This window comes from Loxodonta africana, chromosome 20, assembly GCF_030014295.1.
Source record: "Loxodonta africana isolate mLoxAfr1 chromosome 20, mLoxAfr1.hap2, whole genome shotgun sequence".
Classification (NCBI taxonomy): Eukaryota; Metazoa; Chordata; class Mammalia; order Proboscidea; family Elephantidae; genus Loxodonta; species Loxodonta africana.
The window spans coordinates 73,629,839-73,655,602 of NC_087361.1; the positions used below are offsets into that span (position 1 = coordinate 73,629,839).

Genomic DNA, 25,764 nt, shown 5'->3' on the forward strand with positions numbered 1-25,764 from the left:
CATGGCGACCCCATGTGTGTCAGAGTAGAAATGTGCTAAATAGGGTTTCTGGAGCAGACTCCTCCTTCTTCTGAGGAGTCTCTGGGTGGACTCGAACCTATTACACCACCCAAAGGCTAAATGAGGGGACCTGTAGCTATAGAGGAGCCCTGGTGGCACACCGGAAACCCTGGTGGTGTAGTGGTTAAGTGCTACGGCTGCTAACCAAGAGGTCAGGAGTTTGAATCCGCCAGGCGCTCCTTGGAAACTCCACGGGGCAGTTCCCCCTGCCATATAGGGTCGCTATGAGTCGGAACCGACTCGACGGCAGCGGGTTTGGTTCTGGTTTTGGTGGCATACCTGTAGCTATAGAGGAGCCCTGGTGGCACAGTGGGGTTAAGAACTGGGCTGCTAACCAAATGGTCAGCAGTTGGAATTCAAAAGCTGCTGCTTGAAAACCCAAGGTGGCAGTTCTACTCTGTCCTACAGGGTCACTATGAGTCAAAATCAATTTGACAGCAACAGGGTTTTGTTTTTGCTTTTTAACAGGTAGCTACAGGGTCACTAGGAGCCCTGGTGGTGGACTGGTTAAGCACTCGGATGCTCACCAAAAGGTCAGCCGTTCAAATCCACCTGCCACTCCTTGGAAACCCTATTAGGGTAGTTCTGCTCTGTCCTATAGGGTCACTATGAATCGGAATCAACCAGAAGGTAACAGGTTTGGTTTTGGTTTTCAGATCTGTCCGATTCCTAATCCCGTACTCCTTCCATACGGAGCCCTGGTGGCCCAACACTTAAGTGCTCAGCTGTTAACCAAAAGGTCAGCGTTTCAAACCAACCAGCCTCTCTTCACATGGAGTGGGGGACGGGGAACCTGGTGATCAGCTCTCATAAAGGCTTCAGCCTAGGAAACCTTGGGAGGCAGTTCTACTCTGTCCTATAGAGTCATTATCAACTTCGTGGCACACAACAACAATAACAAAGATCACCAGGCCTTTCTTCCAAGGCATCTCTGGGTGGACTCAAACTGAAGCCTTTTGGTTAGCAGCTGAGCATTTAACCGATGTGCACCACCCTGGGACTCAACCTTCCACCCACCCCCCTGAAAAAAAGAAAGCAATCTATAAGCCCCTCCTAGATTCAATCAATGAAATATATTTGGATTCAGTGGTAAAATCCTTAGAGGGAAGACCACTGGTCATCATTCCTTGGTGTAAATTTATGTAACACTGTATATACTGGCAAAGGAAACCTTCCTAAAATACTGTGCGGTTACAAAGATTTCTGAAGGGAGTAAGGAACAAGCATTTATGATGAAGCTTGCAGAGAGCAGAAAAGTTTCCGTTACTGGGGAACTATGCATAATCACAAAATACCTTTCACACCGGGAAGGAGCTTCTGAATTGAGTGACAAAGCAGCTGCTGCTGGGGCTTTTTGCAATGGCAGCAAAAGTGAGCTTCCTCCTGTCATCAGTCCTTTCTGCTGGGGACTGGGAGGGAAGGTGAATGCAGGCTGGAGCTGGCAGCTGAGGCAGGCTGCAGGGGTTGGGCTACTCTCCAGGAAGAAAAGCAGAGACCGCTGCCCCGAAGCCAGTTTAAGGGCTCTCTAGAAGCAAAGGTGGCAAGATAAGTGGCAAGAGAAAAAAGCTACCTATGGAAGCTACTGAAACAGGCAAATGGATTGGGGAGGATGGGCAGGTGCAAGTAAATGCAACTTTGCAACAGAATCGCAAGACTTTCGGTTCAGCGTGAAAAAAAAAATGTGGCTAGGGAACACCTGAGTCGTGCTGAAGGCAAAGTATCAAGAGCAGCAATAAGGAGTCATCCAAATATTTCCAACCCAGATATTCAAAATAGATGACAAATTCCTGCATTTTGAAAGTGTCTTGTCCCCTATTTTAATCAGGCTGCTTTCCAAATGCCTTCACAAAGGAATGGAAGCTTTGATGGGGGCGGAGGAGGGGTGGTGAGAGGTCATTCTGGAGCATATTTGCGCTTGGGGAAGGCTGGCCTGAATGAAATGCTGATGGAGCAGGGATGAGGGGCAGCCTGAGGGCAGCCTGAGAGCAGGGGATACCAGGAGGGTGGAGGAGAGATACAAGGATCAGAGCAGGGAGAGAAGGTCCGAAAGACAAGCACGTGCTGGCCATGGTTTTGCTGAGACCAAATGCCTCCCTCTCCAACTGGAGGACAGGGCAGCTATCATTTAGCTCTTCTCAGGTCTGTGCCTCTCCGCCCTCTCCTCTGGCTCTGGAGCTTAAGGTCAGTGTGGAATAAAACCAGTGAGCTTGGGACATCGTGTTGTGTTGATTTGTAGAGGAGTCTCAGGCACTCATCATGGGACATTCTGCAGAAAGTCAAGACTGTGTCCAGGGGCGTTTTAGTTCGCAGTGGCCGTAAAGACACGCAGCCGAGAAGTCTTCCCCACATACCACCACAATTCCAGCCAAGCATTTTGAAGGGTGGACAGGGGATGAAGTGGATTTGAAGAGTATTGGACGCTTAGGTTCTACTTCTTGCTCCTGCCACCAAGTGGCTATGTTCCCTGGATCTGTTCCTCGTTCGTAAAATGGTCTCTGATCATTTCAAGCTTTGTGGACTCTGAGTAGAAACAGACACATGCCTTGATTATCACCGCAGGGAAAGAAGGGACTGACTGGCTGCTGAGCCAAGGGGAGACAGGCAGGGACAGTCACTGAGGACTCTGCCACAGCCCGTAATGGATCCCAGACAGCCTGGCCTCACGCAGGAAGTATCAGGTGTTTGGGGGAAACCGATACAGGAGGAAATGAGCAGAAACATCCAAACAAGAGGTAATGGACACCTTAGCAAGGGCTGTGGGCTGTTTTCTGCAGAGCGTCACTTGGGGGAAGGTGAAAGCTATTTGCCTCACATTTTTTTTTTTCCTCAGGGGCAGGAGGTACACCCACAGGTCTAGAATATTCTGCACATCTGTGACTGCAGCACTGGGTTTTTCTAAAGCCAATTAAATTTAACTAAGAGTTGAGTGCTTGCTATAGTATTTCTCCACATTTAGAGTGCTCTTTGGCCCAACCTTGGAGATAGTGATTAAAAATAACTGAGGTTTTAAAAAGCTGACTAAAGAGAGGGAGGTTAGAATGAACTATGTGGTACGAGATTACAGAGTCAGAAACATCAATATTAATTCATATTTACCTTATATTAAGATATGTTATATATATATATACACACACAAAGAGCCCTAATGGTGCAATGTTTAAGAACTCAGCTGCTAACTGAAAGGTCAGCAATTGGAACCCACTAGCTACTCTGTGGGAGAAAAGACCTGGTGATCTGCTCCTGTAAAGATTTCACCCTAAGAAACCGTACAGGGCTGTTCTACTCTGCCATATAGGGTCGCTATGAGTCAGAATTAACCCAAGAGCATACAATATTCACAATACCCACCCCCCCCACATACACAGACACACACGTTAGTATACACACATATAGCTCTGTCCACTAAGAGAACCTAGAAGCAATGTCACCCCAGTAGCAACAAGCACACTCAGCACTTAGATTGTGGTTTCTAATACCATTCTCCAGTAAAAGGATCCAGGACTCCTTGGAGAAATGATTGAGTGTTGGAAACGGCTGAAGATGTACAAGATGAACCTGAGCATCCTGTAGTGTTAGAAAGCAAGGAAATGAAAAAAGCAAACAACAAAATGATTGGGGTAAGTCAAAGGGAAACGGATGACAACTCAAAGAGCTCCCCAAAGCCAAAGCTGGAACAATTTGAACAGCAAAATAAAAAATGTAGTATTGGATTATAATTCAAAGCATAAAATAAACACTCCTGAGTATAAACTGACACAAATGATTGAATAAATGCTTAACCCCCCTCCCCCACCTTCACTTCCTTGAATGTGGCTGCACACAGTGACTTCCTTCTAAAGAGTACACTACCGAAAGGGGGGAAAAGAGGAACCTTACAGTGGAAAAACTTAACACCACCTCAGCCAGGCTATCGAGGTCAACATCAACAGTGATAAGTCATGTTGATAGTATGTACCCTTCATATGGTATCGTGAGAACGGCACTTTACCTTTGTAGTCTTCCTCCCCAAAATCCATAACTCCTGTCTAACCATGAGAAAAATATCAGGCAAACCCATATTGAAGGACTTCTAAGATATGTTTGACCAGTACTCTTCAAAGCTGTCAAGGTCATCAAAAATAAAGGAAGCCTGAGCAATTGTGTCACAGTCTAGAGGAACCTAAGGACATCTGACAACTAAATGGAATGTAGTATCTTAGATAGGATCCTGGGAGAGAAAAAGAACATGAGGTAAAAGCTAGGAAATCCAAATAAAGTATGGACTTTAGTTAGTAATAATGTGTCAATATTGGGTCACTAGTTGGAAACCCTGGTGGCATAGTGTTTAAGAGCTACAGCTGCTAACCGAAAGGTTGGCAGTTCAAATCCACCAGGCGCTCCTTGGAAACCCTATGGGGCAGTTGTACTCTGCCCTATAGGGTTGCTATGAGTTGGAATCGACTCGATGGCACTGGGTTTCGTTTTTGGTTTTTAGTTGTGACAAATACACGAAAGTAATGTAAAAGGTTAGTAGTAGGGGAAACTGGGTGTGGGATACACAGGAACTCTGTAACATCCTTGCAACTCTTCTGTAAATCTAAAGCTATTCTAAAATAAAAAGTTTATTAAAAAATATAAAACAAACCAGCTGCAAAGATGATTCTGAGGCACAGCCAGGGTGATACACTATGTAAAGACTCTGAGAAGAATAAAATAACATGTGCCACAGCCCTGCCATTAAGGTGCTTAGGGTCTAACCTGGGAGACAGTGGGGGTTGCTGCCAGACAGGTAGACAAAATAGGTAAAATAAATACTTTCAACTGATAAGTGCTATCGGAAGTGCTGCCATGCAGGTTCTAAAGAACCTCAGATGACAACAAAAAGACAAATAACCCAATCAATAAAATGGGCAAGGGACTTGAATAGACATTTCAGCAAAGAAAACATTCAAATGGCCACCAAACACATGGATAGATGCTCAACATCATTAGCCATCAGGGAGATGCAAATCAAAACCACAGTGAGTACCATTTCACTCCTACTAGGCTGGCTAAGATCAAAAACACATACACACACACACAGAAAATAACAAATGTTGGTGAGGATGTGGGGAAACTAGAACCTTTATTCCCTGTTGGTAGGAATGCAAAGTGGTACAACTGCTGTGGAAAACAATGTGGCAGTTCCTCAAAAAACTAAAAATAGAACTACCATTTTCCCGTCGCACTTGAGTTGATTCTAGCAATTACACTTCTAGGTATATAACCAAAAGACTCAAAAGCAAAGACTCAAACAGAGACTTGTACACAGATGTCCACTGCAGCACTGTTCACAATGACCAAAAGGTGTGAAAAACCTAAATGCCCACCAACAGATGAAAGGATAAACAAAATGTGGTACATACATACAATGAATACTACTCAGCTCGTAGAAGACACTATGCTGACTGAAACAACTCAATCACAAAAGTGCAAGTATTATATGACCTCACTTATATAAAAAGACTAGAAAAGGCAAAGGTATAGAGGCCAAAGTTTATTAGTGGTTACCAGGGACAGGAGAGAGGGGGAAAAGGTGATTAAGGGTGATGGAAAAATCACATGGACTAAGGGTGGGGTTACACAGCCAATTATTATAACTGATGTCAGTAAGTTGTACACCTGTTAAAAGCTGAGTTGGCGAAAGTTGTGTGATAGATATATTTATAACAGCAACAACAAAAGAGTAGCTGCTGAGGCTGCTACCAAATGCCTCATAGGATTTGGTTCCTTGGTTTGGAGGTTTAGGGTCATAGTTTTATGGGACATCCCAGTTAACTGGCCTAATCATGTGTTCAGTGCTTCTGTTCTACCTCCTAGCTCACTGCATATATAGTGTCTGGGGTCTTAAAAGCCTGCAAATGACCATCCAAGGCACGATAACTGGTCTCTATTTGTCTGGAACAACAGAGAAAGAAGGAGAGTCAGGAACAGAAAGAGGATAATGGAATGTGTGGCTAACTGCCTCCATGAACAACTGCCTCCTTTCTATGAGATCAGAACTGGATGGTGCCCAGCTACCATTACTGAACATTTTGATCAAAGATTCCGTAGAAGAATTCTGATCAAAAGGGGGAAAATGCAAAACAGAATTTCAAATTATCATGGACTCCAGACTTTCTGGACCCACGGAGGTTGTAGGAACCCCTGAAGCTATTGCCCTGAGATAATCTTTAAACCTTAAACCAGAAATATCCCCTGAATTCTTCTTAAAACCAAACAATAATTTAGCTTAACTGGTAAAAAAATGTCTGCCTTGAGCATTACACTCTTTGAAGAACTATTTGTATGGACTCAAAGTGACAACAGCAACTGAAAAGATTAGATATGAAGCTTAGTTAAGGGAGAAGGAACAACTCAGAAAAGGAGGGTGAGAATAGTTGCACAACTCAAAGAATGTTATCAATGTCACTGAATTGTACACGTAGAAACTGTTGAATTGGTGTATGTTTTGCTGTGTATATTCTCAACAACAACAAAATAAATTAAAAAAAAAAAACACAAAACCCTCAGATACTGGACTAGTTGAGACCAGAGGGCTCCCTTAGACTACTGTCCTGAGATGCTCTTTAAACCTTGAACTGAAACTATCCCCTGAGACAACCGTTTAGTGAAATAGCATAGGGGCACATAAAATAAAGGACATCATCCATGAGTACAGTGTTCTGTTAAAAAACCACCTATATGAGACCAAGAGATCAACATTTACTTGAAAGCAAAGCAGAGAAGATAAGGTGGCAGGGAAACTAGAGTACTGGGGTTGGAACAACAAGAACACAATTAAAGAGAATGCTGACACATTGTGAAAAATGTAACCAATGTCACTAAACAATTTTCATAGAAATTGTCAAATAGGAACCTAATTTACTGTGTAAAATTTCACCAAAAACACAATAAAATATTATTTTAAAAAAAAAAAAGGAACCTCAGAACAAGTTCATGGTTGGGGGAAGAACGCAATCAAGAAAAACATACTTAAAGAACGGGCAAGATTTTTGTAGGTGAAGATGGAGGAAGGAGATGTTTCCAGGCTGGGGATACAAGACACAGGGGCCAGAAAACCTGAGGCAGACTCTGGCAGCAGCAAGGGGCCCAGTTTGTCCAAACACTGGGGAGTATTTCCACATGGTTCCATGGACCACTGGCCCTACAAAACATTCTACCCCCAAAAAGGATGCTGCAGACAAGCACGCTGGGGAAATTCTGTATACTGCAGCCTTTCCTGGGGAGTCATAAAGCCCATTAGTACACTAAGGCTCTGAGAAGTCCTAATGAAGAAAGTTGTTTAACCTTTTTCAACCCAGGGTTTCTAGATTTATTTGACCACAGAGCCTTTTATTTTTAAGCAATGCCAATTAACAAGTTTCAGAGAATTCCCTCAGGGAAACACTGGCAGATGGTTTGTGTAGGGAAGAGAAACAGGAAGCCAGAAAGGCAGTAAGGTGCAATTGTGAAGGCCTTGAATGTTGGGATAAGAAAGCAGGATGTTATTGTGCAGGGAGCCCTGAAGGTCACCGAGCTGGAGATGGGGCGACAGGGTCACAACTGTGTATGAGGAAGGCACCCCCAGAGCAGAATGTGGGGATGAAATGGAGAGAAGTGAGAGGAAGCTTTCATGATGGGAAAAAAATAAATAAACATTGCCATGGAGGCAATTCCTACTCATAGCAACTCTATAGGACAGCGTAGCACTGCCCCATAGGGTTTCCAAGGCTGTAATTTTTAATCTTTATAGAAGCAAACTGCCACGTCGTTCTCCCATGGAGCGGCTGGTGGGTTTGAACTGCTAACCTTTCATTAAGCAGCCATGCGCTTAACCATTGCGCCACCAGGGCGCCCCATGTAGTGATGGAAGTTATGGTGAATTAGGACAATGGCTGGGGGAAAAGAGGATGTGATATTTTAGATGTGGAAGCAACAAAGACTTGGCGAGGGACTGAACTGAAGCTGGCGAGGGTCAGGTGCAGGACAGGGGGAACTGAAGGGGAGAAGGTGGGGGAATGGTGGTATCAGGGCATAGCAGCTGAAGAGACAGCCTGACTGGTCTAAGCAGACTCTCCCCATCCTCACCTCCCTTTCTCAATACCAAAGGACCAAGAGCAGAGCAGTGTCCCCTACCCTTCTGAAATTCCCCCTGGGTGACAGGCACAACAAAATTAATTGATTTTGAGCAACAAAATAAACAAACATAGTCTTATTGCTCTCAACTACCAGATTCTAACCCACCCTGCAGGGCTACAAAAGAAAGTCCTGGCAACCTGCTCCTGTAAAGTGTATGGAGCTTAGGTCTACTCTAACACACGGGATCGCCATGAGTCAGAATCAACTCGACGGCAAGGGTTTGTTTTTTTTTTTGATAACTCAAAGTATAAAATAAACATTCCTGAGCACATGCTGACATAAATAAATGGGGGAGAATGGACAAATCTCCCGTACAGAAGAATTCCAAATAATTTATGTAGATTATGACCCACAGAATGATGGAGAACCTGTGCCAGATCTCCCACCTCCCTCTTTGCACCACTCCGGAGCATGTAAGGTGCTTGGAATAGCATCTGGTGCTTAGGAGTGGGTGAGCAATAAGTACCAATAACTACGATGGTTTGGAGGGAGTCAGGATAGGGGGCTGAGAGGAAGGCAGGAGTCTATGGATGCCTGGAGAAGGTGAAATACAAACAGCTCTCAGTAGAGGAGGTCCCCGGAGTGTGGAATCAGAGTTTGGAGTTGAGAAATCAGGGTCCCGACTTGCCTTTCCCTTTCTGGGGTAGGTCATCTATAAATGCTCATCTGCATAAGGCTGCCTCACCTTCCCAGATGCACAACGGTAATGTGAGGACCAGGGTTTCCGTTCTCCAAGCACATCCAGGCCCTTTGGGAGATGAGCTGTGAAGGAGACCACTCCAGGTTTTGTGAGAAGGGTGCTGTGAGGGCCCAGCTGGCCTTCCTGGGCCTCAATACTGTTTCTTTCTGCCTGCAGGCTTCCCAGCTGCAGATGGAGGGCAGGGGAGGGAGCATGTACCAGGGGGCTTCATTTGGGTAACCCAGGTCATCCCTCAGTAGCTAACCCCCTAACCCCCAGGCTGCCAGCAAACCAACCACCGCCTCCCCTCTGGGCTGCCCTGACCTTCCTCTCCATAGGCGCCTGCCCCTCCCCACCATCCTGTGTCTCAGCTGGAAGCAGATGGAGGGGAGGGGCTGCCAAACCCTCTCCACCCCCTGGGTCTCTCACAGGCTCTCTGGCAGGGTACTCCTCCTTCAGGCTTTTTAGTCAGAGCTGAGGCTGTAGAGTTTGGGTTGGGAGAGGGAGTGGACAGAGGAGGGCACATGTCCTTGAGTTTGAGCTCCTGGTTGAGATTTGGTGTGGTGGTAAGAAGCAATTTACGTGGATGAGTGGAGCCTGGGTCTTCAGAACTGTCTCTTTTGTTGGAGGCTGGGTGGAGTCAGAAAGCTAAACAAAATTACTGATAAAGTCACTCCTTTCTCCCTGGGTTTCTTTCTCCCCAAAGGTTGCTGAATCACTGGGAGACCCATTGTTGCAGAGGGCAGGGCTCAAATCCTGCTGTACCAATTATCCACTCTGTGACCTCCAGCAGAGGGCCCCCCTTCTCTGTGCCTCAAATGTCCTCATCTGTAAAATGAGGGCAGGATAACCTACCTCAAAGAGCTGTAGTGAAGACTGAACAAACTATCACATGTAAAATACTTTGTACAGAGTCTTGCACAGTGCGCAGCATTCAGAATACATCAGCCATTTTATCTTTAGTTGGAGCCCTTTATGGAGAGGCGACCAAGGCTGGAAGGCAGGAGGCCGGCGTGGACACGGACTCATCGCCAAGACTCAGGTCATAATGCAGCTCCCTCATCTGCCTACCCAACCCACCGCAGACATGTCTAACCGGGTATTAACACTTGCCCTACCTACTTTATAGGAATGGTGTGAGACTAATGAGATTCTACGTGCAGCACGCACCTCTGAGACATTTAACTTGTGTCTCTCTCCGTATTCCACCCCTCAGCTTCCATTTTGAGCAGAGCACCAGGTTTTGAAACACCTCACTTCAGGGACAGACATTGTAGTGTAGGAAGCAGAACCAGTCAGAGTTTTTAGTGGAAGTGTCAAGCTATTTAAAAAGAAAAAGAAAAAACTCGTCATTGAGTTGACTCTGACTCATAGCGACCCTGTAGGACAGAGTAAAACTGTACCATAGGGCTTCCAAGGAGCAGCTGGTGGATTCGAACTACCAACCTTCTGGTTGGCAGCCGAGGCTCTTAACCACTGTCATCAGGGCTTCTCAGGCTATTAAGCAGGTGATTTTAGGGGAAGGGAAGAGACCACCTTTGAGAAGCAGAGAGGAGGCAAGACTGTCCTGAACTAAAAAGCAATGCACCCCCGGAGCAGGAGCAGACAGTCGGATGCATAACCCGTACCCTGGGGGAGGACGGAGTGGGGCAAAGAGGGAGGCAGGACATTGGGTACCGGCCCCAGCTTTGGCAAAGATTTACATGTCTTGCACTGGCCTTTGAGGACCATTGTGGGGCCCACAACTGAGTGGTCCTTTCCTTGCACCCTTGGTGCAAGTCTGGGGGTTGGGAACAAGTAATTCTGACATGAAATGTTCCTTCACGCCAGGGTGTGGGTGCTCAGGTTTGAAGCTAAGCTGATTTAAAGACAACCAAGAAATGGGATGTTTCCTGAGTGCCTGACATTCATATCTATTACACACAGATCCCAAAGTTTAAGATGTGTGGTGTGCCAGAAACACAGTACACGACGTGATTATTAATTACCTAATTATTTTGGTATAAAAATGCTCCGCAGGAGGGGAACAGGGAAGGTTCAGGAAGACCAGCAAGGGTTGGGGCTAGAGCCTCTAATTGTGTTTACGTTTTCACAGAGCTAGTAAGCGGGTGGGGGTAGAACAACGGGCCACTAGGTGACCTGGCCTTGACCACGCAGGTGAACCAGCTCCCCCCAGGCACATTCCTTAATACGTGGTTTGCTTTGCCTCCTTGAGGCTCCTCATTCCTACCCCCTCCCCCACCTCGAGGTTCCCCAAACGAGGAAAGGGACAGAGCTGGGCCTGTGTCCAAGAAGCCTGGCTCCGTGGCCTCCTCAGCACTTCTGGGCAGCTGCACTTAAGTCTTGTGAAGGAGAAAGGGAGAGAGAAAGAGACAGAGAGAGTCCCTGAGCCCTGAAACCCGAGCTCAGGCTGGCTTAAGTAAGTGTAGCTTTTAGGAGGGAGTCAAACTTTCCCAGGCTAAAGTTTCCCCTTAAGTGGGAGAGGGAAGGAGTGTCTGCTGGGATGCCAGGGTCTCCAGAGTGCAGCCTCCTGACGTCCCCACAGGCCATTCCTCTCACTGGCCTGGAAGTGCCCTGAGCTTTGTGAGGAACCCAGAGCACCTGTGAAGGCTCACCAGCAGCCCCATCTCAGAGAGGGACTGGAATCATCTTCCTTTAGTGCAGGCAACACTGAGCCCGGGATGGCGACTTGGAAATAAATTGTTCTAATCATGAATGATGACTTTAGGGCAAGGCCGCTGCACCAACGAAACACAAATCCTTTTTCTCCCCTCTTGAGGCCCCTCTCCTGCCCATCTAGCTTCAGAAAATGGTTTCAGATAAACAAAGCCTCATTGCCAGGATCAGAACTCCAAGCTGAAGAGGCTGGCTTGGGGTGGGGTGGAGTGGGGGCATAACGTGAGTTTAGAGAAATGGGCTTGGGCAGGACTGCTGGGATCCCACTGCATTGCTGGAAGTACCTCAAATTCCATTCCTTTGTCCTGCAAAGGTCAAAGGTAATTGGAAAGGTAACTGGAGGAAAGAGATGATATTTAAACAGGCAAATTCCTCTGGGATGGGTAAAATCGAAACACCTTATCAAGTGACTCATTCATTTTTACTCTGGACATGTTATCAGGAGGGACCAGTCCCCGGAGAAGGACATCATGCTTGGTAAGGTAAAGGGTCATTGGAAAAGAGGAAGATCCTTGACGAGACAGACTGACACAGTGGCTGCAACAATGGGCTCAAACATAGCAACGACGGTGAAGAGGGTGCAAGACCGGCCAGTGTTTCTTTCTGTTGTACATAGTGTCGGTATGAGTCAGAGCCAACGCGATGGCACCTAACAACAACAACGGTAAATAACAGCAGCATTTACATAGTAGCTCCTTCAAGCAAGGAGTCCCTGGGTGGTGCAAATGGCTGATGCACTCAGCTGCTCATCAAAATGTTGGAGACTTGAGTCTCCCCAGAGGCTCCTCGGAAGAAGGGCCCGGCGATCTACTTCTAAGTAATCAGCCGTTGGAAAACCTGTGTAACACAGTTCTACTCTGACACACGTGGGGTTGCCAGGAGTCAGAATCGACTCAGTAGCAACCGGCTTTTCTCCTTCAAGCAGGCACTGAGCTAAGAGCTTTAGAGCCTTCTGTTGTTCTCCCAACATCCTACCAAGTAGGGGCTTTTATCTTTCCACTGTGGTGAAGAGGAAGCTGAGGTTGTGAGAGGCTGGCCGGCCTCAGCCTTATGACAGGAAGGGCCATGCCTAGAAAGGAGACTGTAAGCATGGGGTGCGGGGGTTGCCGCCAGGGCACAGCACCTCAGGGGTAGGCTCTTTGCTGCTTTCCTGGCTGTGTCAAGAAGCAGTTTTGGTACTGGGTGATACTGTTAGACATCCACCAGGGAAATGGAAGAAACATTTTGCCATAGAGGCCGCAGGCATCTCTGTGAGTCTTCCGGATACTCTCAGGGCCAATTTCCCAGAAGCCCTGGGCTGGATACCAGAGAAGCCCCCCACCAATTCCAAGGGAGACTGGAGAGGGAAAAGAACAGAATGGTGGGCAGTGCAGCACTGCTGCAGATGGTCCCCACCACCACTCCTCTCTGCTCCAACCCCTCCCCCAAAATACTTTTTGGTTTTAGACAAGTTTCCATGGCAACGCAAGTCCCTATCAGCCAGAGGGTTTCCATGGCAACTTAACTTGGCTGTGCTTCCACAGCTAAGAAGGGCCCTTATACCTTAGATCGTCAAGCAAGGCTCACAGGAAATCAAGTGAAGGGAAGGCTGAGGTCTAGGCCTGCCACAGGGCACCTGGTGGCTGGGGCTGGCCACCTGCCAGGCCTGTGGGGGGCCTCAGAGCAGTGGGCAGCTCAGCCCATCAAGGCTGCAAAATGCAGGCTCAGGCTCTTCCCATTCCTCTGTTCTCCCTCCAAGGCACTGACCAGGCCCTGTGTCCTTCTCCACAGCCGCTTCCTCCCTAAAGTTTGACCTCCTTTAAGAATCCTTCAGTAACTCCACCCAGCCTCAGTGACTCCTCAGCATTCCTGGGTATTCATAGACTGTTTACACAGTTTCATTCAACTCTTGGTCAATAATCCCACATCAAGGTTCCAGGCAGGGCTGATACTAAACAGCTCTGCCCCCTACTGTGTGGTTTGGTCCATTCTAATAGCCCAGTGTCTGTGACTCGCCTTGTTAACACTCTGGGCCCAGTACTCTGGGACCTTTCTCCCCTATCACACTGAGGCTCTCCTAGGGCAGCTCCTGTTTCCTTGCTTTGAATTTCAATTTGTGGCTTGGCTGAGGAAGTGGAGGACTGGGGAGTGGTCTTGACACTGTTGTGAAGAGGAGAGCTGGGGATGTGGGGTCAATCCTCACTTTTCAGGGGGCTGACAATCCACTCTGTGAATAAGTAGGCTTGTTATTCAGCCCCTTCACTGTCTCTCAATCCCCCATGCTCCCTCCCTACCATTCCACCTCTTTGCCAAGAGAAGGGAGCAGAAATGAAATCTGATAAGTGTGTGCCTCCCACAACCATCCCTTACAAATGCACTCTAGCTTTGCTCAGATATGCCATGGCCCATCTGTGGGGCCCTGCCTGCCCACAGGCAGGAAAGACTGAGCTCCAATCTTAAAAGCAATCAATCAAACGTGGGCCACATGCTTACTGTGCTCTGAGATAAAATTTTAAAACTTTGGTTGCACTCTCACAGAGCCTAAAACAATAAATTCATTAAAAAACAGTGACATGTTTGGTTAAGCTCACTTTTTTTTTTTTAGCCTGTCAAAGTGTTATGTTTAAAATTAACAGAATATTTTTTTAAAGACCAGCGTCAGGCTCTTCTTTCCACGCAGCAATTTCCCACGTGGCAGGTGTCCAATGGCAAAGTTCTGCATTTGGGCCTAACACGCACCCCAAAAGGCTTTAATCAACTCCACTGGCATCTCATCAGTCAACCTGCAGCTCAGGGCAACTGGGGCTGGGCAGGTGTTAGGCTATGGGTTCCCAGAGCCCAGCCTGTTTTATAGGTTCTATATAGCATGCAAGGAAATCCTGGTGGCGTAGTGGTTAAGAGCTCAGCTGCTAACCAAAAAGTCGGCAGCTCGAATCTACCAGGCACTCCTTGGAAACCCTATAGGGCAGTTCTACTCTGTCCTATAGGTCACTAAGAGTCAGAATCAACTTGATGGCAACAAGTCTGGCATTGGATTATAGAGCATGTAAACCAAGCCTGCCTTCCAGAAGCACCTGGGTCCAGCTCTGACTGCAGGGCAGGGGCTGCCGGCTTCCTTAAAGCATCACTACTGTCCTGTTGAGGAACCCTGGTGGTACAGTGGTTAAAGCACTTGGCTACAAACAGAAAAGTCAGCAATTCAAACCCACCAGCTGCTCTGCAGGAAAAAGATGTGGCAGTCTGCTTCCGTAAAGATTACAGCCTTGGAAACCCTATGGGGCAGTTCTACTCTGTCCTATAAAGCCGCTGAGTCAGAATCAGCTCAATGGCAGTGGTTTGGTACTGTCCCTTTGCAGGACCACCTAGTTTCTGTGGCATCCTGGCAGCCAGCACAGTCCAATTGTTAGGCATATTGTGCCTGGACCATCATTTACTCACAGTATGATCTCAGGCAAGTGACTTCACCTCTCTATTCCTCAGTTTCCTGGTCCATAAAACATGAATGGTGATAACGATAACGACACCTACCTTATAGAGTGGTTGCGAGGATTAACCAAGTTATTATGCTAGAAAGGAGCCCTGGTGCCACAGTCGTTAAGTGCTTGTCTGCCAACCAAAATGTTGGCAGTTTGAACCCACCAGTCACTCAGTGAGAGAAAGACGTGGCAGTCTGATTTCATAAAGATTAAACCAAAAAGTCAAACCTGTTGCCGTTGAGTCAATTCTGACTCATAGCGGCCCTCTAGGACAGAGTAGAACTACTCCATAGGGTTTCCAAGGAGTGGCTGATGGTGAAGAGCAGTCAAGCTCTTTACCACTGTGCCATCATAAAGATTACAGCCTAGAAAAACCTATGGAGACGTTCTACTCCGTCCTACAGGTCTGACTATGAGTTGGAATGGACGTGGTGGCAATGGGTTATGGGTTTTATTGTACTAGAACAGTGTTTGGCACAAAAAGAAAAAAAATTGTTCTATTACCCAAAGTCTTGGTAGGCTGTCCTTAAGGATCAGTTCCCAGGGACCTTTTTTGCTTGGAAAGAAGGTTCCTTTAGACCAGGGCTTTTCAAATTGCAGGCTGCAATGCAAGCCATTTGTGGATCATGAAATCAATTTAGTGGATTGCAACCAGCAATTTTAAAAAAGAATAGACCACATTCAATAAAACAGAAAATCAAGGACATTGCACATAGTAAGTACTGGGCTTCATGGAACTTTTGACTCAGTATGTGTGTACGGGGTTTGACAGAAAATGTATTTCTCATTGAGAGTCAAGGCAAAAAAAAAAAGTTTTAAATACACTGCTTTAGGCTCTTGTCAGTTAGTTACAACCTCAGTATGAATGAGTTCCAGGTTTTGTCTGGAAAGAAAGCAGGAAGGCAGGACAGGAATAGACTTTCAGGCTTAAGAGAGAGAAAGGACATCACTGATAGGCCAGGGGTGGGAAAGAGGGAAAGGGCAAAGACAGTCTTGGATCGCTCACATTTTTGTAGTAAGTTGGGCCTGTTCCCCAGCAAAGACTGGAAAAGCTTCTCTTTCAAGAGCTTTGCCTCAAGACAGCCTTAGATTACTCACCAGCGACAAAGGTGGCCATCAGGACTGTGACTAGTGGCACGGTTCCCCATGAGAACTCCCAGACAAGGGCCCCTTTGTGGGCTAGGTCTGCTGACCAGACAGCTGGGAGACTCAGAGAGATGTATCTGCCTGCAAACAGAGACCTCTGCTAGTCCCCGGCATGCCCACAGATCCATGTCTCCCCAGGACATCATCCATCCCTCACTTAGATTACAAGGAGTTTTCACATCCATTATCTCATTTGGGACTCCCAACAGCTCCATGAGCTAGAAAAGGTGGGACAAACATTATCTGCCACTTAGAAGAGATGCGTAAACTGAAGCCTGAGGAGGTAAAATGATTGCTCCAGTTGGCCTCAGAGTTCACACTCCTCCCTGTAAGACCAGCAAAGTTTCACTTGCCTGCGCTATCCTATCCTATACCTACATGTTGTTGTTACTTGGCATTGAGGTGATTCCAACTCATGGCAACCCCATGTGTGCAGAGTAGAACTGCTCCATAGGGTTTTCAAGGCTGTGACCTTTGGAAAGCAGATCACCAGGCTTGACTTCTGAGGTGCCTCTGGGTGGGCTCCAACCATCAATCTTTTGGCTGGTAGTTGAATGTTTAACCCACCCAGAGACTCTTCCATACCTACATAGAGGTATGTGTATAGAGGGGGTGGGGTAGGAGGCAGGTGAGGGGAGAAGCATTGACTTTGCAGAGGGTACACCTTAACATATCTGGGGCTTCTCAGTTTAGACCATAAAAGGAAGATATGGAGGGGGAAAATGTCAGCATAGTGAGACAGAACATCGAGATTTAGCAGGTGGTTATATTCTGGGGAAGGAGCCCTGGTGGCACAATAGTTAACCGATCGGCTGGTAACGGTGTTCAAAACTCACCAGTGGTTCTGCAGGAGAAAAGACCTGACAACCTGTTCCCGTGCAGATTACAGCCTAGGAAACCCTACGGGGTAGGCTCTACTCTGTCTTATGGGATCTCTGTGAGTCGGAATCCACCCCATGACACACAACAACAAATAGTCCAGTAAGATGGTAAAGTCCCTAAGGGCAGGGACCACTTTACACTTTTGCTGTAACCCCACGCATCCAGCACGGTCCTGTGCTCAGTAACACTTGTTGCGTAAGAAAGAAAGTAGGCCCCTTGGAGGTTATTGTCAGCTCATAATGGAGGTAGAAACAATCAGTATCGCAGCTGCTCTAGAAGTGCCCTGGTTTACTAACCCTGCCTCTGAGGCTGCAGGTAGGATGACTGCTCCTGCTACCACAACCATGACCAAGACCATCACCACCACGGCCGTGGTCACCTCTACCACCATCACCCACCATCACTAGCACTGCCGTGGTCACCTCAACCACCACCACCGCCATCACCAAGACCATCACCATCACTGCCGTGGTCACCTCTACCACTACCACTACCATCACTATCACTGCCGTGATCACCTCTACCGCTAACAACACTACCACCAAGACCATCACCACCGCTGCTGTGGTCACCTCTACCACCACCAAGACCATCACCACCACTGCTGTGGTCACCTCTACCACCACCAAGACCATCACCACCGCTGCTGTGGTCACCTCTACCACCACCAAGACCATCACCACCACTGCTGTGGTCACCTCTACCACCGCCAAGACCATCACCACCACTGCTGTGGTCACCTCTACCACCGCCAAGACCATCACCACCACTGCTGTGGTCACCTCTACCACCGCCAAGACCATCACCACCGCTGCTGTGGTCACCTCTACCACCACCAAGACCATCGCCATCATTGCCGTCACCTCTACCACCACCAAAATCGTCACCAAAGCCAACACCATCATCTGTATCACCACCAGTCACATCTGATTGCTCCTTCCGCTTTCCTGAGCTCAGATGGCACAAATCCCATGTGCACCGATTTCAGTTGAGACGAACTTACTTTTTCAAAAACACATTTTACTAGAAAACTAAAAGATTTTGTATTTTTGTTATCAAGTTTATATTTCATATGCTTTACAAATATTAAATGTTATGTTTAGGCAAAATGAAGTACTTTGGTTAAAAAAAAAGGGTAAGAAAACACTACTGATGCACACAGGAGCAGAGAGGGCCAGAACCCTTTTCCTGGTGTCACTAGGTCACTAAGAGACCTCACTGTGGGCTCAGGGCACGCAGCCAGCCAGGCTCACAAGTCTCTTCCCAGTGACTCTACCCAGAGTGACCTAGTCGGTTCTCAGCCTCTCCAGTTTGGCTCACTCCCTAGAGCCTCTGGGAGCCTGCTGGCCACCCTCCAGTTCCCCCCCGACATCTGCCTCTGGAATTTCAGCTCCTACAAAGTGCCTTCAGTACCAGCACCCAACATAAGTAGGCAATGGGGAAATGCTCAGACACAGGCAAAGCGACCCTAGGGGAAGCCAGAGTTGGGTAGTGGACGCAGAGCACCAGGCAGAGGCAGCTGACATTGCCACTGCTCATGACACACCTCGCTCCACACCAAGATTTTTAAAGTGCCCATTAGCAAACCTCACATTCCATCCTGAAAAAACCACCCCGTGAAGAGGTGATAAATGCACAGCTCAGTTCCATCTGAGCATAAAGCCTGCTAAAGCCATCAGAGGAGTGGTGTTGGGGGTGTGGGGGTGAGGCTAGGGGAATGTAAGCCTCCTGGCTCTGGGGCTGAAATGTCAGACCCTCTTCTGCCTGCTCTTCGAGAGAGGGGCTTGGAGTTCTGCAAACATGATCTTATGTCCCTGCCTCCCACTGTCACCACCCATATTTTTCTGAAGAGGGAAACTGAGGCAATATTCCACATCCCAGGAACCCTCAGTGGGAGGGAGAAGTGGGCAGCATAGTTTTAAGTGCCTCCTGCTGAGACCACCAGACATCCTGGGACCTGAGGCCATGGCCTGAGCGGACTCTGAACAGTCTGACTGGCCCCATCAAACTCCTGGTGGGGGCCTCCATGGCAGCTCCTCAAAGGATGGAATTTCCCTACACTTGGAACTGTCCCTGAAGAGGCTCTCTCCATCAACACCCATGGCCATGGGAGGTGGCTCTGACTACCCCTCAGGTTTCACTGGCAGAGATGGCGGGAGTCCCTGTGGTGGGAGGAACTGTGGAGTGACTTTTAAAAGCATATTTTATGAGGTTTAAAAATCAGAGAGGGACAGGTGCATTTGTTACTTGACCCTTTAAATTTTTTTTTTTTTAATTCACGCATCAAGCCAGCAGCAGTCATTGGCTGAGATGCCGTAGTGACAGGTCGACCTCCTAAAACAAGAAAGATCACAGGACAGGGATAGAAATCCAGAGACCTGGATTTGGGTCCTTGATCTGCCACTCATGGTTGGGTGATCTTGCGTAAATTTTGCTTTTCTGCACCTTGGTTTCCTCATATGTTAAACAGGGATTAGAGGCTAACCACTGAGGTCCCTGCCGGCTCTGACATTCTAACGTGAGCCTGTGGTCCCATCCTCTCCTTCCTCTCTCTTTAGAAGAGGCACTAGCTCGGGCTGAGACATCTGCCAGGGTAGGAGCAGACTCAGAAGTCAGGGCAACCTAATTTTATGGACCAAGGAATGGGGCAGCTTGATCAGACTTCAGGGAGAAAGGCACTGGACTAGGAGAAGCAGCAGCCCTGGCGGTGCAATGGTGAAGCACTTGACTTCTAACCAAAAGGTCAGTGATTTGAACCCAGCGGCTCTGTGGGAGAAAGACCTAGAAAACCCTACCAGGAAGTTCTACTGTGTCGTATGAGCCAGAATCGACTCCATGGCACCTAGCAACAACAACAACAGGAGAAGGGGAGCTCTGGGTTCAAGTCTGTGAGACCCTGAGCAAGTTCTCACAAAATGAAGGGCTTGCTCTTACCTCTAAGGTTGCCTCTAGCTTTGACACTGTGATGCTGTGGCTTGCCACAGAATCAGGGGAAGGGGATATCCTCAGCAGGACCCATGCCCTCGGGGGCGTTCCGACTCTCGCTGAGGGAGAGTGTCTCTTCACCTTGCCTAAGTGAGTGACAGGAGCCTGGCTTCCACAGAAAAAGCTGGGTGCCCTCACCTCTATTCTTGGCTCTTGTTTTTGAATTCAGCAAAATCCTGACAAGGAACATACCTGAGGGCAGCTGCCTGCTGGCTCTTAAATGGAGCCCAGATGGAGCCATGTACTACCCTGCCTTCCAGAAACCCCGATCCTCGAATCCTCAGGCCCTGGAAATCTCAGGCCAAGAAGGAGCTAGGGGTAAGAGGTACCAGCCCCTGATCAGCAGAAAGGCAGAATATCCAACACCCTCTGTCATACTTGCTCTTCCTTCTCAAGGCTACAGGCTGGGAGATATCCGCCAGGCAGGCAGAGACAAGGATGCAGGTTGCCCTAGAGATGGGCGTGGAAGGAGGTGTCATAGGCTTCCTCCACCCACCGTTCTGGGGTCTCATTTATCACAAATGCTGTTAAAGTTGAGCCTCAGTCCTTGTAGTTATCACTTCCTCCTGCTCTCTCCTCATGGCTATGAAAGACAGCTGCTCTACTACTCTCACAAGCCATCCCCCACCCCATCTGTCTTTCCTTGCAGACTTACGTGTTCTAATCCTTCAGATAATGTAAGTTTTTTTTTTTGGTGAGGAGAGAGGCAAGGCGGGAATGGGGGGTAGGGGCAGACTCCCTTTTCAATTATGTCTGGCTCCGTCTGACACCGGGTGTCAGTTTGCATTCCCTGAACATATGGGAGCCAAGAAGCAACAGTGAGGAAGGCACAGAGAGGGTGACACTGGCCTCCCCAGCCTTCCCCATGGGCAGTTTCAAGGACCCAGTGTGGCTGGGAGCAGAGGCTCAGAAAGGCGGTCTGTCTGAGAAAATGGTGGGATTCTGGAGCCTCATTCCCTCAGCTCCGGGAACCCACTCCCTTTGGCCTCAGATCCAAGCATGACTAATTCTTCCTCATCCAGAGAGGACTTAGCTCTGGGTGAGAGCCTTCGCCTGCCCACTCACTCAGAGATCTCCAATCCTGCACTCCCCTCACACAAGGTCAGGGGATCAAAGTGGGCACCAGGCTTAGCCGAGGTGACCTGAAACCAGAAGAGTAAAACTGCTCTCCCAAAATCCCATAGACAGCATTTCAAGGCAGATGGAATGGCATTTTTTTGACTTTTACATGAAGACAGATAATGGAGAGATGAGTGTCTTTGCAATGTGGATGGCAGAAAAGCCAAACATCAGCAGGTCTGCTGTCAGGCTGGGAGCCAGGAGGAGGCAGAGGCGATTCTGGCTTCTTAACGAAGATCTCAAATGGTGTGACTGTAGACAAGGGGCCGGGAGTTATGAGCATCACCCTGGGTTCACCCTCTCCTCCTGTCTACCTGGGGTCAGGGGAGGAGTGATGGTGACCCAGCTACCATCAGAAGAGAGGTCCCTCAATCTGCCCACTTGTGGCTCCTGCCCTCATCCCCCCAGAGGGAGACAGAGACAGAAGAAGAGGAGAAGGTTTTTCAAAGGTACTGCACCTCGTGGTTTCTGGCACGTGGTGGTGCTGGTGGTAGGCACGGATGGGGATGGGGATGAAGGGGGGGTATCACCCCTTGCCTCCACGAGCCCCCAACACAGGCATCTGATTTCTAACCCAGCAGCTGGACTCTTTGACATTAAGCACCAGAAACTGATGTTGTTGGAGGCACAACGTACCCATGCAAAGTCTGCAGAGTTGGCCCTGGAAAAGAGGCAAGAAGTGGGGCATGCCAAGCAGATGTGTGGCCAGAGGCAGAGACCGGACCAAGCACTGCAAAGGGAGAGGGTAGAGAGCATGGGGTAAGAGCAAGGGGGGTGCACTTTGGAGAAGAGAAGGTCATGAAGGAAGAAACGTGGGTAGGAAGATTCTGGTGCTTCTTAATCAAATGCAAATTTAAGGCACACAGCATGCTAAATGACGTGTCTCATTTTTGTGTCTGTAGTTTGGGCGGCATTTGGAAAGAACCAGAGTCCCGGGGGAGATGATTCTTGACAACAGGCTCAGCACACACAGGAAGGATCTGATGACAAAGTCACCTGGTAGACTCAGAGGTGAGGGATGCCAGTGATGAGCCAGCACAAGGGAGGCAGGGCCCAGGACACCAGAAGGAGGAAAGGGAGCATCCTGGAGGCAGTGCGCCTAGCTGCAGAAGCAAAGGGAGGAGGTAGGTGGGCTGGTGACGGGCAGGTTGAGGACATGCTGAGGCTCAGGAGGAACAGTCCAGGAAAAGAAAGAGGTAAGAAGACCATCAGGCTAGGAGCTCCAGAGGGCAGGGGCTCAGGGCAAGCCTCACTTTCCCCCATCTGACTGGTGGATTCTCGAGAGCAGGAGCTGTCTCCCCATCAGGAAAAGGAGCTCCTGAGGGCAAGGTCTACATCTCCCGCCTCAGACTGGGGATCCCTGAGGACAGGGGCCATATCTTCTTCCTCTGCAACCCCATACAGTAGGGGTGACATATAATGACAGCATATAATATAAAAACTATTGTTTATTGGGTACTTACCATGTGCCAAAGGAGCCCTGGTGGCACAGTGGTTAAAACTCTCGGCTGCTAACCGAAAGGTGAGCATTTCCAACCTACCAGCCACTCTGTGAGAGAGAGCTGTGGCAATCTGCTCTGTCCTATAGGGTTGCTGTGAGTCAAAGTCGACTCGACAGCAACAGGTTGGGTTTTGGGTTTGGTTTACAATGTGCCAGACACTGCGCTCAGTGCATTATGTACATTATCTCATTTAACCTTCACAGCAATCCTACGACAAACCATAACTAAATCCACTACCGTTGGGTAGCGTCTGACTCACGGTGACCCCGTGTGTTTCAGAGTGGAAATGCTCCACGGGGGTTTCAATGGCTATAATCTTATGGAAGTAACTCACCAGGTCTTTCTTCCATGGTGCCACTGGGTGGATTCAAAATGCCACCCAGGAATTAGTAGCTGAGTGCAAACCACTTGCTCTATCTACCCCAAGACTTACAATCCTGTAAGGTAGGTATTATTCGACCCATTTAACAGGTGAGGAAACTGAAGCTCAGAGAGGTTAAGCAACTAGCTCAGGGTCTCAAAGCTAGTTAATGCAGAGCCAGGATTTGAACTCAGGTCTGCCTGACCCCACAGCCTGTGCATTTGGCCACCATACTCTTTCAGGACCCCAAGGGAGTAAGGGCAATGATTTAGGATATACAGAGTTGCTGCAAACAGCTTAAGTTGAGAGGCTGGGAACTTTATGATTGTGATTCAGAGATATAATTTCAGCAGGAAACCCAATCTCTGTGCAGAGTGTGGGAAAACGGCAGGAATTCACCCCCCGCCCAGCCCCAGGCCCAAGCTGGGCTCCTCTGTCTCAGAAGCGGGACTAGATTCTCTGTGACAAATTCCATCCTCTCTCTCCCATCAGGCATTCTAACTCCTAATGCAAGGCCAGGGGCCCTCCCCCCAGCCCAACACCTGGGCCCTGCCCCACACCGGTGGGAAATAATGGGTCAGCATCAATCCAATCTACCTGTTCCTCCCTGAAAGCAGGGACACAGCCAGGATGTCTTGGCCTCGATCCTCCCCAGATGTCCTCCCAGCTGTGCGATAACGGGCCACCAGGGTGGATTTCATGCCTCAGCCCTGGGAGGACCCTTCGAGGGCCACCAGAGGGGTTGTTGGCCAATAGAAGGGCTGGGACTAGGGCAGGACAGTTGGCAGAGGACCTGCGGTAGAAAGGGGGCAGGCAGGCCCATGGTAAAGCTATGGATCAGGCTTGAATCCCCATCCCTTCCCTAGAAATGAGGACGTGGTCAGTTTTCACCCTGGTCTAGACGAGAGCCAGGCACCAGGCTAAGGACAGGGAAAATGGGTAATGAATTTGAACAAAAGGTGCTATCCCGTGACAACCTTCTCTACACCTCATGGTCTGTCCACTTACGCTTCAACCACTTTTTCCACACCATTTGTTACTTTCTTTTCATCATCGTCTAAACAACCACTGGGTTGACATATTGTCGTAAAAACCTCTGACAAAGCCAACTTGTAGAGAATGTGCTTCTCCACTCTTCGGCTGGCGGTTCCATCAGACCCTTCCTTATCCCGCCCCCTCATCCCTGAGGAGCTGGCTGATCTTTTGGACAGAGCTGGTGCACTCAGGAGCTTTGGGCACCCATGCTCTGCCATGTGGCCCAGGGGCAGGAGAGGCCAATCTGGGGTACAAGAGAGAATGGGTCAGATGTGTGGAGCAGAACAGAGGAGAGCAAGAAAGCTGAGGAGGTGAAGAAGCTCAATAAAGCTGGGTCCCTGCCCCCTGGAAACCTGCCGGACCCCTGTCCGCCGCGCCCTCTGAGCCGCCTCTGTGTCCTAGAATAATGGAGCCCCAGCGTGGCACAAACGGTTCAGCTCCGGCTACTAACTGAAATGTTGATGGTCTGAATCCTGCCAGAAGTGCCTCGAGAGAAATTTCTGGCGATCTTTTTCCGAAAGGTCACAGCTGTTGGAAACCCCACGGAGCGGAGTTCCATTCTGACACACATGGAGTCGCCGCGAGTTGAAATCTACGCAGTGACAACCGGTTTGGTTTTGGTTTTTTGCTTAATTAAGTTTTTTTTTTTTTTTATATGCACAGCCAGGAGTTTGAATTAAAATATCAGAGCTTGACTGAAACAGGGTAAATGACTGGAGCGAATCTGTGACTGAAATTCACTGGGTTTACCGGTCCCCACGGGGGTCTGCAGAGCCAGGGTGCCTAGGGTGAGAGAGGACAGGCATCTGCAGGGGAGATGGGAATGAAAGTAACTTTACTAATGCCCCAGCGACTGCCAGTTACTCTACATGCACTCTTTGTTTAATTCGCACAACAGCCCCCATGCGGTAGGTATTAGCCCCATCCCACAGATGAGCAGGCTCAAGGGGAACTGAGGGCAGCCAGTTAGTACGCATCGGTTACATGACCCTCATATGCGTGACTCTGAAGCTCGTGATCCTTCTCTTAATCCAGGCAGTCAGGGACCCAGAGACACACAGGGCTCCAGGCCCAGCAGAGACACTAGTCTTGGCGCAAGCCCATGCCAACATGCCAGCCCTCCGGACTGCCTGGATCGGTGGGCAGAGTGGAGAAGTGAACACAGATGGTGGTTAAAGTGTATCAGCCACAGTAAAATCCAGTGGCTGTTGAGTTGGCTCTGACCCATGGCGCCCCACGTGTGTCACGGCAGAACCGTGCTCCATCGGGTTTTCAACGGCTGATGTTTTAGAAGCAGGTTGCCAGGCCTTTCCTTCTGAGGCGCCTCTGGGTGGACTCAAGCCTCCAACCTATTGGTTAGCAGCAGAGCACATTAACTGTTTGTACCACCCAGGGTGTCCGTATCAGCCACAGGCCCCACAAATTGTCCCCAGCCTGGTAGCAGTACGCAAGTGGGTCCAGGGGATGTGCTGGGCTCCCAGCACCCTGTGCTACCGAACTCCTACAGAAGACCTCAGTGTCACTCTGTTCAGAATATAGGATCTGGGTGACTGCCTACTCTCCCCAGGGGTGTTTGCTGCACCTCTGAGAAGTTACAAGGCCAGTCCAAAGGGCACAGTGGTTAAGGAGGCAGGTGTTCCAGACAGACTGCCTGAGGGTCATACCCAGCCTCCTCCACTTCCTGGCTGTGTGACCTTGGGGAAGTTACTTAACCTCTCAGTTTCC

At 48.7% G+C, this 25,764-nt stretch overlaps 1 protein-coding gene across 12 annotated transcripts in view; it reads right to left on the bottom strand.

The window, feature by feature from the left end:
* Positions 1–25,764, bottom strand: part of NAV1 (neuron navigator 1) — a 326,822-nt gene that overhangs the window by 155,332 nt on the left and 145,726 nt on the right. For 8 of the 12 annotated variants that reach the window (XM_064273404.1, XM_064273403.1, XM_064273400.1 and 5 more), the window contains one exon: positions 16,108–16,236. The exons of the other annotated variants lie outside the window; for them this stretch is intronic. In XM_064273404.1, coding sequence (XP_064129474.1) covers positions 16,108–16,236 — 129 coding nt within the window. The remainder of the gene's footprint in view (positions 1–16,107; positions 16,237–25,764) is intronic. 12 annotated transcript variants of the gene reach the window in all.